This window comes from Oenanthe melanoleuca, chromosome Z (genome assembly GCF_029582105.1).
Source record: "Oenanthe melanoleuca isolate GR-GAL-2019-014 chromosome Z, OMel1.0, whole genome shotgun sequence".
Classification (NCBI taxonomy): Eukaryota; Metazoa; Chordata; class Aves; order Passeriformes; family Muscicapidae; genus Oenanthe; species Oenanthe melanoleuca.
The window spans coordinates 38,779,966-38,793,661 of NC_079362.1; the positions used below are offsets into that span (position 1 = coordinate 38,779,966).

The 13,696-nt window shown below is 37.3% G+C and overlaps 1 protein-coding gene across 2 annotated transcripts in view; it reads left to right on the plus strand.

Moving 5' to 3' along the window:
- FANCC (FA complementation group C) overlaps window positions 1-5,022 on the plus strand; it is an 83,104-nt gene extending 78,082 nt beyond the window's left edge. For both annotated transcript variants that reach the window (XM_056514246.1, XM_056514247.1), the window contains 2 exons: window positions 2,252-2,452; window positions 4,271-5,022. In XM_056514246.1, coding sequence (XP_056370221.1) covers window positions 2,252-2,452; window positions 4,271-4,414 — 345 coding nt within the window. In that variant the 3' untranslated portion in view covers window positions 4,415-5,022. The remainder of the gene's footprint in view (window positions 1-2,251; window positions 2,453-4,270) is intronic.
- The last annotated feature ends 8,674 nt before the right edge of the window (window positions 5,023-13,696 follow it).

Sequence of the window (13,696 nt, forward strand, 5' to 3'; positions counted from 1 at the left end):
AACCTATTATGCAAATCTGAACTAGCCCAAGCAATTGGATCTACAAAGCCCCGATTCAAAAGGCTGCAACTTGTCTGGTTTTCCTTAATTTGAGAATGGATTCTGGTGGATTTAAAAATGCAGCCACTACAGTAGTAAAATCATGCTTTAAATTTATATCTAATGGTCCATGTACAACAGTGCATAATGCAATCTTTTATATCCTTTTCTTCCCCTCCTGCTTCCCAGATGGCACTACAAATGCAAGATCACATCCTAATCACTTATAATTTTTTTTTCTCTTAAATTTCTCATAGTCTAGGAGCAAGGGATGGCATGTTGGCTGAGCAGAGTTAAGTTAGAGCTATGGTGAAATAAAGAAATTGGGGGGTTTTTTTAATGTCATTTTGGGAAAGTAGGCAATATGTGAGCAATAAACAAGACTGAATGAAACTATTGCACTACAAGTGCAGATCAATGTATGGAATATTATTCTAACTCCACGGAATGAAATCAATTTGTCCCATATGTGAAATCATCTCCCTGTGTGTCCTCTACTCCATCTATTTGTTATTCAGTCAGTCATAACATAAAACAAACTTTAGAAACAAAAAAGCTTTTCTACTGTCAACCCACGCAGTGACTCATCTTTTTCCAGAGGTCTATTTCAGTTCATTATCATTCTTTTCTTAGGTATTTAAACTGAGACCCTTTTTTTTTTTTTTTTTTTTTTTTTTATGCACAGGTCAGGCTACTTCAGAAGCATTCCTACACTTCATGCAAAGCTCCTGCATTTAGTTAGTGTTTGGGTTTCTTTTTAATTTGTCCTTTGGCAGATTAGCTCTCAGCTCTTTCAAATGAAGTGGTTTCCACTTCAAACCCAGCACCTTTCACTAGTTAAGGATTAACATGGCATGGGAACTTCTGTCAGATGTCAATCTGGAGTACTTTTCATTCAGCATTGTTATTGTATGGAAAGGTGTGCACTTATGACTTAGGATTTTGTCTTCCTGCTCAGTACTTTAGGTAGCACCTTTATATTAGCCAGAGTGTAATACAGTGGGTTTAAATGATTTAAAGAAGGAAAAGACTATATTTGCTGTTCACTAGAGTTCACTCATATGTACAGGATTAAATATTCTGCTTCTCAATATTTATTCATTTGGTGCACTCCTTTCATACCTTTAGGGTCTGAAACACTGAAGGAGCAAAACTTGGAGGTTGGCACTAAACATGAGATTTCTAGGGTACATGAGCTCTTGGAGCAGGACCAGCTCCTCTCCATCTGCAGTCTCTGGCTCATATGGTGCACAGAGGAATAAAGAATCGTGAGGAATTCCAGTTACCTTTCTGTAGATCTGGTATCATTTGTGCCTCACATGCAGTTGTGGGCTTAATCCAAGAATAGCAGCTTTTCCAGAATATATTATGTGAAATTGTTAAAAGGGTAGGTCAACGTCAGTTTAATAAATGTCTGAAAAAAACTGTCCCAGTGAATATCCTTGAGAATTTTCCTTAGGGTCTGCATTGGTGTATTTCTCTATTGTTCCGGCTGACGCTACCATGGAATTTGCATTCCATCTACAAGTTTTTTCAGTTAATTTTTAATACAGTGAACAGAATTATTAGGATGTTTTTGCAGTAGTTGCTTATAGCTTTTTTTCTTCAGGTGCCAAAATGTTCTGTTTCCTATCCTCAATAAAAATTAAGTTTTATTGCCTAACTCACAACATAAAAACATAAGTTGTGAACAACACAGGAAAAAGTTAAAATGCACGTTCTTACCAGAACATTTTATCAGCCAAGGTCAGGCTGCATGGGGATTTAATTGATTTACAGCAGCAATACTGAAATGAGTCCTTAAGGAGCCTTTGTTCTTTTTCCCACAATGCAAAAATTGGATCATGTTCTTCTGAGGGGCTTTTGCCATTTCCTTATATTATTAAAAAAGGTAGTATTATTATTATTAAAAAAGGTATTATTATTGTTATTATTATTATTATAAAAGATAAAATCCTGACTTGATGTCTGCTTCATTTGTAAGACCAAAGAAAAAGTAAAGTTCATTCTGTCCACCTTTTGTGTGGGTGAATCAGTGTAAAAGAAATATGTTACAGCCCTTTCTTCCCTGGTTTTCCTGCTGTTCAAATCTGAGTTGTTTCTTCAAGCATTCAGTTTTCTTTTAGTGAATAAATAAATCTGAAGTGAAAATAAAATAGATTTGACCTTTACTTGTCTCTGATCCTGCATCCTTTGAAATTATTTCCTACAGGTAGAAGCTCAAGCAGTCTACAGTCATCTAATGATGCTGTTCAGCTGTGCAGACCTTTCTCTCAAAGACCTGGAGGCTGCTGTACACAAGCTAACAGGTGTAGAGCAGTGTTGTAACCAGCATCTTACAATACACCTTCTGACCAACTTCTTGCTCTTTTCAACTGGTGGACATAAGATTGCCCAGGATTGTATTTACCATGTAAGTGTTTCTTCCCTTTTCTTCAGGGTAACTTAAATACATATTTATTTTACTATTTTTAAAGTTTCTACCTCTTAATAAAGAAAACATGTAACAGAATATTAAAGGAAACTGTGACTACAACAGCCCTATCTAACCTGCTACATACATATTTTGGCTACAATCAAAATATTTTCCGTTCACTTCTTGATCTCAGTGATGGGGTTGCTGTCATCACTGTACAGATGCAGAAACAGCTGAAGTAATAGCTCGCAGTTAAGGGATACCTACAGTTCATTTATACATGATATAGACAGCATGTGCAAGCATTTTGATTTTCCCATAAAAATCACTCCCTAAATTATCCAACTACTGCGGACATGATGGAACTCTCCCTGTTTTCCATTGTGTGGAACATCTGGTTGCTAGGTCTTAGCATTGATGTGGCAGAAGCTTGGTGCACTGGAAAAGCCAGTGAGGAAAACAGTGTGGTAATTGAAAGAGAAGGAGAGAATGAAGAGATAAGACAGTGTCTCTTATGGTATAAAAAAAGATGAAGAGGAGTAAAAGGCTGGAAGCTTGCCACAGTATCTTCCTATTGGTGATACCAGCCTTCAGGTATATTGGTGCAAACCATGAAATGTGTGTCTCTTAAGATAAACAGTGCTATCTCAGGGTAGGATTACAAATCCTTTCCTTATTATCAAATCATATTCTTGTAAGAAGTGCATGCCCCCTATGCAAGCAGGTCTAGGGCTAGTGTGTAGTTTTAGTACTTCAAAGTTTTTCTTTTCAGCAGCAGTGTGGTCTTATGTATTGACCTGTACAGGGTATGCTGCATGTGTGAGGCATCTGATTTTGTGATGCAGCTGGCAGACTAAAAAAGACATTTTCTTTTTAAGAAGGGCTAATATATTTCTCACATCCTAGTGTGCAAGTTCATAAATGAACAATTTTTTTCTCAGCATAAGAATGTAGTGGTAAAGTTTGGGGGGGGGTATATATATATTTTATATAATTTTACTAGACTAGTTTCTCTTCATGGAGGGAGTGCAGCTGTTGAGCTGTAATGCTGTAAGATACTAGCTGGCTACTTTAAATCCCTCCAAAGGAGGACCAAAGGCAATTTTCTGCTTCCTTAGAGATAGGAATATAACTAATTTTCAAAACTCTGAATATTTCCCACTGCAGAGTGGTCATGAGCTGTTGTCGGCCAGTTTGTTGGTTTATCAGTCTGATTAATTTTGACTTTATCTGTATAATCACTAATGTGTAGCTAGTGATTTGAAAAGGACTAAAGATAATATGAAAGACAGAATGGTGTGGAACTGATTTAAGATGCATAGCTGCGGATTTTTTTAAGCACACTAAACTTCAGGTTTAACACAGATAAAGAGGAGTCAAGTCCCTGCTGATCTGCAAAAATTGCAGCTTAGGGTCTTTTCCTGTTTTTTGTCATCTTTTACGGGGAGGGAGCTTTCAAACTTTTTTCAAGTTTTACAGAATTGAATTGTCTCCCCAAATACATGCTGAACTTTCATGTACTTCTAGTTCTTTTCTATGGCAATGACTTACAAATGGTTATACTGTCTATCCATTTGTGTTTCCTTTAAAAACTTTCTGGCCTCTTGATTTGTTTCACTTAAATTTGAGACAACAACAGAAATCTCAGAGTTGCTCAGCTCCATTGGGATATATGAAAAGAGATACCTTGGGCAGAAGTTGGTTCTCACATGTTCAGTGGTGAGGGAAAAATCCAGTTTTCTTGCAAATATTTTGAAGAATTCTTAGCATTTAGCAACATAATTGCCTAATTTAACCTTTTGTGTTTCCTTTCAGGTTACTGAGATAACTGATACAAGCAAAGAGATTTATAACCTTCTTATCCGTACTGCGTACAGATTTAACCACAGTGGAGAAGAAAACCAAAGGACTGTGAAGCTGCTGAATGCACTTCTTCAAAAACTTCCATTGAAAGTTTAGAACTGTAAAGTCATCTATTTATCAACCTAACAAATCAGGTCTTTATCCAGGTGTCAGCACCTGGCACTGCAGGTTACCAAGGGCAGTAAGATACCTATATAAGCTCTAGCTGCTAATTTATATTCCCTCCTCTATATTGAAAAATAATCTGTTGTTTGGAAATGTTAATCATTTGAAACATAATAGTAAATATTAAAGATGCTTGAAAATTTAGTTCTGAGTTCCTTCTGTAACAAGAGACCTACATAATTTAAAGTGGTTCACTCATCTTGTTTATCTGGCTGAGGATCAGTTTTTCTCCCAAATTACGCCTGTGGGGTTTTTTAAAGCAAGTAATATCTAACTGCTTGATTATTAAGCTGTTACTAAAATGTTTTGTTCTGTGCTTCTGCTTTTATGAAACTAACCATGATCTCAAGTGATTCATGGTGTTCTCAGGAAATCAGTGAGCAATGTTTCCTGAACTCTTTCCTTCTTTTTGAAAATGTTTCCAAAATGAAACTCTTCCCATAAATTGCTAAATATGGTTTTTTAAAATTCTGTAGCTTTCACAGGACAGTGTTCTCCTCTAAGAACTATACCAATAGCTGGTCTTTCTCAACAGATACTGCAGGCATAAAATTGCTTGTAGTACATCCCACTTAACAGTTTACCATGCCTGATGCTATTATTTAGTCATTTAAGAAATATGGGGTTACAAAAGAGGGCAAGCAAAACAGAGACATAAGGGCATTTTCCAGTTTGAAGGGACAGATTTCTATAAAGGTTGCAACTCATTGCCTTCATTTTTGTGTCCAGCAGTCATTTGCTTACTTCTTTGTTTAGGTTTTTTGTATCCTGCAAGGAGCATAGACAGGTAGCAATGGCTTATGTTTTTTTACACTTAGGAAAGTATTTTTCCCAAGAAGTTTTGTGAACCTGTCTCTAGCTTAACTAGAAAAATAAGCATGGAGAATAGGAGTGACAGAGGATCCTAACTTTCCTCAGTAATTTGTTCTCCTGTATTTCTTACCTTCAATGTCAACACTTGTGCTATACTACTCAAATATGCTACTTGGAATACTATTCTTGTATATAAAATTTAATACATGTATCTTGAATTAATAAAGCTTTTTAAATGTAGCATTTGTTTTTGAGCAAGGGGAAAGAAAAACAGTGTACTTAGTGTCCCTTGGCTGTAAGAAGTGGAAAGATATTTTCTGTTATGCTGTTAACTGATTTCTTACACTTTTGTTCCCAGTGAGTCATATTATTAAATTACGTGCCCTCTCAGTCAGTTTGCTAGTGAAAAAACAGCAAACACATGATGTATGTCTGCAAAGAAAAGGGTTTTTTGTCTTTTTTGATTAAAAAAATTTGCAATGAAAACTCAGAAAGAAATATTAGCAATTTTTGCTGTTAATAGCCACACATATCTAAAAAAGAAAAATCAAACAACCTAGTTTTCTGTTCCCTGGACACCACAACTGAAAAGCATGGGATTAAATTAAATTTATTTTTGGTCACAAACTCAGAGATAGTAGTTTAGTGGAAACAGATGTGGAATGCTCTATTTAGAATGGTAAATAATCTAAAATTATAGCGCAAAGGAAGAATTTGGGGTTGGTTTTTTGGGGTTTTTTGGGGGTTTTTTTGGGGTTTTTTTTTTTTGGTGGGTGTTTTTGGTTTTTGGGGTTTTTTTGTGGGTTTTTTTGGTGGTTTTTTTTTTTTTTTTTTTTTTTTGTTGTTGTTGAATGTCTAATTTGGTTGTTGGATGTGAGGCTCTTTGGTTGTGTTTTCTTCATATTGTGCCTACATGTAATTTTAACTACATAGAAGAAATATTAACAAAGTATCTAATTCTTGCATTAATTAGCTGACTGACATGGATATTATATTTACGGGTGTATGGCACTTTTTGGACAGGTATTTTTAAGTATCTTTAAGTATCTTTTCTTTATCAGTGTTTTTATTTTTCCCCTGACAAAATGTATGAAAATTCTTCTAACTTCCTTTAACAAAATCAATATGCTGATAAATAAGGATAAATCAATTCAAGCAGGAAGGAAATGTACAAAGAAGGCAGTAAAAACCCCAAATTAGTAGTGAATTGTTATACTCTTGTTTTCCTGTTTGGCTTCGTAAGAAAAACTGAATGATTTAAATGTTAAGGAGGGTTTGCTTGTTTCAGGAGGCTCCTTTTTGCTCTTTCTAGCATAGTTGTTATAAATCATTGGTATTTCTTTTTTCCTTACTCTTTTGCTATGCCTGAATTATGATTTTTGATATAAGCTGTGATTTTGTGGGATGTTGAAGCTACTTTTCTTAGTTTGCCAGTGGAAGGCTACAGAGCAATTTGGTAGATCTGAGTAATGGAAGATTTCTCATGTGGTGGCTTCTGCATTATCCACCCAATGTGCATCTTTTCCTCTGTAATTGCTGCTTTCTGGAAATGTTCTTTGGAGCCTTCAATGCTGTACTTTTTTGTTGAACCAGCCAAAAAGTCCTGAAATCAGACTTCAAGTAGGTTGTTCCTTTGTGTTTTATCTGCAGCACACACCCTGGTTCTGGACAGTAGTCTGAACATAGAGAACTTTTCAAAATTGTTCTACTTCAAGGCATTTTTTGGAATAAGAATATAGACAATAAATTTTACTTCTTTGTTGATTATGCTTCTTTCCAGTCTAAGACTGCTAAATTAGAGCTTTTTGAATTCTGCAAGCTTTGCAGCATGGTGCTGGGTGGTTTCTGTGGGTTTTCTTCAGGCAGGCAGAAAGGTCATTTCTGTGGCTTTTCTCTGATCAAGATCTCAGTACAGTGCCTATACAAAGCAGAATGTATTTTATTTTGTCATGTATTGTCAGATACTGCAATTTAGCTGACCAACAGTAACATTTACTTCTAGCATTTGTGATTAAGTTTCTGTACTCTCAGCACTGTAAGTGCCAAGAGGTGTTAATAGAGTGAGTTAATATTTGTTTCAGTGAGCTGCAATCTGTGGTATATGTTTGGCTTGGCAGAGATACAATTCAAAAAATTCTGAAGTATAAGCATTACAGAACTGTAGGATAAAACATCTAGCATAAAATACTTGCAGTTACTAAACAAAACACTGTTAAATCAGATTTACACCGTTTCATTGCTGTTATCTAATGTCAGAAAAAAGTACCTAATGTTCTGTGTGAATGAGTAATGTCACACTCCATTAAAACAGTTTTCCCTGTGATATAAGAAGGGTGAGAAAAGTGGTAATTTCTAACATAGGGAGGCAGTTTTCTACTAGACCCAAGTTTAAAAAATCAAAACCTGGAATGTTATGGGAAGAGTCCTCCACAAGCACACAGAGCACGTGTTTGAATTTTTTATGCTGATAGTGTGCAATGACACCACCAGTAGTTAAACCACTGCAGGTGAATGCTCTGGTCCTGGAGACATCCCACTAGCACTTAATTCATAGCAGTGCTCAGATGTGGGCCTGCTTAAATCCACTTCTCTGGCAAATTTTCCTTACATGCATTTTCTTAAATGCTTGCCTGGATTTAAAAGATATGCTTAAGGCAGACATTCCATTTGCTGCCCTAGGAGAGAGTAGCTTATTCTGGGAATTTGCTGTTAGGTGGTCTGTTCAGCAGTGAATGCCACGGAGGCATTTCCCTTGCTTGCAACTGGCCATCTTCCTTTAACCAGCTGTCTGACTGCTGGCAAGGAATGAACCTCTCAAGATCCTTCTGATGGCTTGAGTGTGCTCACTGCTGAGCTGCTGAGAGCCAGCCAGGGATAAGCACTGGACTGCTGTCAGCCACTGAAAGAAAAATCTGAAATGTCAGCTGGCTGTAGCTGATTTGTAGTGATGTAGTTCATAGGCAAGGATGGTGCTTTAGTTTGCATTCTATATTCTTGCATGTGTGTGAAGGGAGGGAGTGACAAAAAAAATAAAACTCAGCTGTAGAAATTTAGCTGTGATTTTTATATTCAATACTGATTGAATTAGGAAGTAACAATTCCATCCGTGACATTCCATTAACCTGTATATCAACAAATAGCAAAAAAAAAAAATCCAGCAATAGTGTCTTTAATAGATCTGTATGTTTAACTAACTTCACATCTCTTACTACTTTAAAAGCCTCTTTCATAAGTCTTCCATACAGTGTCAGATGATAGATTCATTTCATCAAAAGTAGACCATCAGAAATAGCGACCTTCTCTTTTCTATCCTTTTCAATAAAAATATCATTTAGGACCATGAACTTTTGCAGATGCATAAATGCCATCTTGAAGAGGTTATGTTTTTACATACATATACATATACGTATACGTATACATATACATAGCGAATTGCACTGTTGAGATGTCTCATGCATATATGCCAGTTAGCCTCCTTAATATTTTATTTCTTAGCTTGTGAGTTTATTTTGAGGCTTCCAAAACAGGTGCATGCAATATGTCATTTGCCTGCTACTGTTAAAAGTTCCCTTAATATTTCACATATCAGAAAGCAGCTTCTGTTTGTTTTGACTAACGATGCCATAACTTTTACTATGTATATGTTTTCTGAAAATAGGACTTCAGTTTTTTTTATTTTAAACTAACTTGTAATGGTAGCTGGTGGTACAAATTTCCCATCTGTACCATTGTTCCCTGTAGAGACTACCAGTAAGTGTTTAAGTGCTTTTAATCTCATGACTGTGCTGCATGTCCATATTATCTTCAGATGTCTGGGAGTAGAGAGGGAAAAGCCAGTATCAGATTCCATGGAAATATGACACAGGATTAATTTATAAGATGGAAATTGGTGATATGTGTCTGTGAATTCAGGCACTTTGTGAATTTCTAGTAGGGAGGACCAATACCATCTTTATCTTTTCTGGAAATTAAAGTACCAGTGTTTTTTCCATAGACCAGAAAATTTCTCCAAGCTCATTGCAAACCCCACTATCATGTTTCAACTTTCTTTTCTTGTGTGTCTGCTTCTTTGCTGAAGTAAAAATGGCCAGTGCTGAGCAATTTGCTGCACAGCACACTTTTTCTGGCCAGACTGAATTGCTGTAGCTGCTTTCTCTGACGAGCTTGTCCTAAGCCACGAGTGGATACTGAACAAATGTTAAGCCCAAACATTGCAATTAAGCAATAACATCTGTTTTGGAAAGATAATTTAATTGGGATTTAAAGTCTTCAGATGACAGCTGTTGACTATTTTTCATCATGGCTCTTCTGACCTTGATTTCACAAGTTCTCCTGCTCACTGTATTGGCAGAGCAAGTTCTCAGACGCACCTACTCTTTAGGCAAAAGCATTGCTTTTTTTCTTTTCTTCTTCCCTTTCTGGACAGGATCCAAGATGAATGTACAAACGGAGATCCAATCTCTTTATTTTCCTTTTGTTGTTTTTATTTTTAAAACAGAATACCCTAAACCTATGCAAACATCATAGAATGAAGTTTAAGAAGTTGTGTATAAAATCAAGTAAGGGTTGAATATCTGTTTTTCTGCTCAGATCCTTCACTCACAGACTTGTTTCTAACCACACAGGAATCAATTGTTCCCTGCCCTGATTTCTTCAGATTTGACAAACTTGTTGTAGAAGAATGAAAGAACAGAATTTGGTATCAATGCTGTCCCCACTCTGCTTCAGAAATCATGCATTTGAACAGTCCAGGAGTTGTACCACTTAAGCAGTTAACACTGCTTTGGTACAGTTCTTCAAAATGCATTATAGAGCCTGGCAATCCACATACATTTAAAAAAAGTATGAAAAGAACTGCCATGTTACATCCTGTTTTGGTGCCATTTTCATAATTTTCCTATCAATTCAGTTTTCTTTTGTGAATCTGAAAGACAGTTTAGCTCTTGATTTTTTGGATATTCAGGGAGTAAGCAGGAGGAAGAAACAATCAAAAGGAGGGCTTCCTGACTGCATTGGGCCCTTACCACTTCTCAAACATAACCAAAAAGCACAGTCTTTAACAGCTGTTTTTCAAGACAAAGAGAGAAACAATTTTGGGGTTTTGCCTTTATAAACCTGTGGTTTTGATGCTGAGTGCTCTTGATGCTAAAATACAGTGCTACACCACCTTTTAGCATTGACCTTCGTTCTGTGATGTAAAGCTTTTCTCAGTGTCCCATCTACCCTTCACCTGATGCTGACATTACTTCATACTGCTAACACTGAATCAGTAGCTTAAATAAATAAGACTGGTCTTTCTGCGTTCTTAGTCTGGATGCTTTCTAATTCCCATTCCTTCCTCCCATCATCAAGTAAGAAATTTGCATCCCTGTGATTTGGTTGAAGAACAGAGAGGCAAGTCCTGGGGAGGGTGTATGATGCCTTGGGCTTTAGCTTTTATATTTTTTGGATTCTCTGTTGCTTAGTGTATAATTCTGAAACTTCATATTAGGTGTTAGTAATGTCTCTTCACAGGGGAGTTAGAAAAAACAACCTCTTCTAGCTAGAGCTAGAGGAACAAGGACAAGTGTTACCCAAAAAGCATAAACAATGGTGAGGGAAAGGGGGCAAGCCAGGGGCTGAGACTTGATAGCCTGGGGCTGTGGTTGGACAATTGACCCCAATATGTAGATGAACCAAAACTTATAAAAGTGTAAAAACTCGTGACCGGGATCCGTCTTGGATTCAATTTGGGTGTAGCCCTGGCCAGGCTCTTGCACTGCCCAAGGTGTATCCTTTCAATAAATACCTATTTTGTTCCTTTTGCTTTGTCTGGTTCCAGGTAAGCCTTTCCAGGCATCAAGTGTGAGCAGAAACAGTAAAATGCCAGTAGGTGGGCTTCCCTGTTCTTGTATAAAACTGACAGTCTTGTGATTATTTATTTGACTCTTCATCTGTGTAAAGAGTGTGCTGGTTTAGGCTTAGGTAATTTCCTTCTCAGAGGCTGGTGTGGGGCTGAGTTTTGGATTTGTGTTAAACACAGGGTTGGTAATACCTTTCACAGAACCAAGGCCTTTTCTGCTTTTCAGAGCCATGCTGGGGAGGAAGTTGTGGGTGCCTGGGAGTCTGGGGCAGGACACAGCAGGACAGGTAACCCAAACTGACTAAAGGAATATTCCAGACCATATGGCATCATGCTCAGGACATAAAGTGGAGGAAGATGGAGGATTGGGGAACATTTGAAGTGGCACTGTTCGTCTTCCCAAGTCACCATGACACATGATGGGGCCCTGCTGTCCTGGCAATGTCTGAACACCTGCCTGCCCAAGGAAGCAGTGAATTAATTCCTTGTTTTGCTTTGCTTGTGTGTGTGTGTGGCTTTTGCTTTCTCTATTGAAATGTCTTTATCTCAACCCATGAGCTTTCTCACATTCACCCTTCAAGCTCTCTCCCTGATCCTACTGGTGGGGGAGAAAGTGAGCAAGCATCTGCGTGGGGATTGGCTGCTGGGGTTAAACCATGACAGGAAAAAAACACATTCAGCATGTATGTCATATAATTGCATTTTTTAAATACTCAAGCAAACAGGAACAATGTTTTCCCTCAGCTAAAACTGGGAACTTATTTAAAAGCCTTCACATATAGTCAAAAGCAACAGGAGATTACAATGCAAACAGGGCATGGTGGGCAGTTTCAGTACAAGTGGTGGCAATTACAAAACCTTAACGTCAGTTGTTCAGGGTAATAGTGCCATGTTACTGATGGGAACAAAGATGGCTGTAGGGACACATAGCCTGTGTGTAGGGAAATGTTGGCTGAAGGGGCATGTGGAATGAGTGAGAAGGTTCCCTATGTGTGGTTCCCTACGTTAGGGAACAAAAAAAATGTTATACACCTGTTTTTCAGGTGTAAAACTGAAAAAATCAGAATGAAACTTTAATTGGTCCTGCTTGGCAGTTAAAGAGGTGAGTTTCAGGCACACCTAGGGACAGATGCAGACTGAAGTAAGATAGTTGCCATGGTGTTTCAATTTTTAGTTCTATTCTAGTTACAAGTTCTATTCTACTTACAAGAATTGTAAGGAGGTACAGCTGTAGAGCAAATAACTTTTAGTACCTCATATAAAAAACAACTGTGGGACAAAGTTACTGTGAAAAAAACAACTTGAGGTTAAAAAAAAAAGAAGAAAGAAGATGCTTTTTCTGTATGGTAGATGATGAGCACTGTCCTTTCAGGATTAAAGATTAAGTGAATCGCATTATGGTGCCAAGCAGCAGCTTCCCAAACTAGCCTTTTTAGATCCAGTCAGGATGGCTGCGGATCATGCCAGTGGCCCATGAATAAAATGTCTCAGATTGAGTTTCAGCTCCAGTGCTGAAACATCAGTCCCAACAAGCCCAGAGGAAAAGCCTAGGTATAGTCAGAAATAGGCAGTTTTCAGAGATAACTGAGTGAGCTACATTAACTAAAGGGTACAGCAATGTCCCACTGCTGCTCAGGGGAATGTGAGAAGACAGCAGAGCCATCATCTCTGCCACGGGGCAATGAGCAAAACCAGGGTTTCACAAGTTGTGCTGTGGGCATTACTGTTGGGTATAAGAAGTGGTGTTAGTTGAAAACTGAGTTCTGCTTTCTGATGCGTAAATGATCATGCAAAACCAAATTTTTACATATCTGCAATTTCTGCATGCTTTCAGGTAACAGTGCAAATGGCTATTGTTCTGGAAGGAAGGTATAAGCAGCAAGAATCAGGACCTTAATTTTGTGCAGAAAATATGCACTTAGTTTAAATCACAGCAAATGGACAAATGCAGTTAGTCTCCCAAGGACTGTGAAAATGTCTCAATTTCTTTAAGCACTGCCACATTTCACTGACATAAAATGTCAGCCTGGAAGCAGGGTAAGATTTTAAAATAAATTTCCCAGTATGCTGTGTCCACAGAAACAAAGCAACATAGCCACATCTGTGTATATGTTCACTTCATATTTTGTTTATGTGCCTGAACTCAGCATATTTGTGAAATTCTAAATGAGTCAGGCTCTTCCATTTGGTTGCTTCCTTGTCCTTTCTTGCAAATTTTTTTCTTCTGAATAGTCTGGGCATCAGCAATTGAGGCCAAGAAGAGAAATGCACTTGGGCGTCTGGTGAAATCTTTGATTGTTAGAGAACATCAGACATGACTCATGAATACTGCGAACTGTACACAAAGGTAGATATTTTGTAGCTTTAAAAGACCACATGACATTATTAAAAAGACCAAAATATGTTTCTTTGGGTTTTTTTTAGATATTAAGAATCAGTGTTATGGAATAGGGTTTTCAATGAATGAGAGTATGGTTTTGTGCTCAGTATGGGCTTATTTCAAATATTACTCTTATCTTAGTACATAATTGTGTGGTTTTTTCCAAAGTAAAACACCA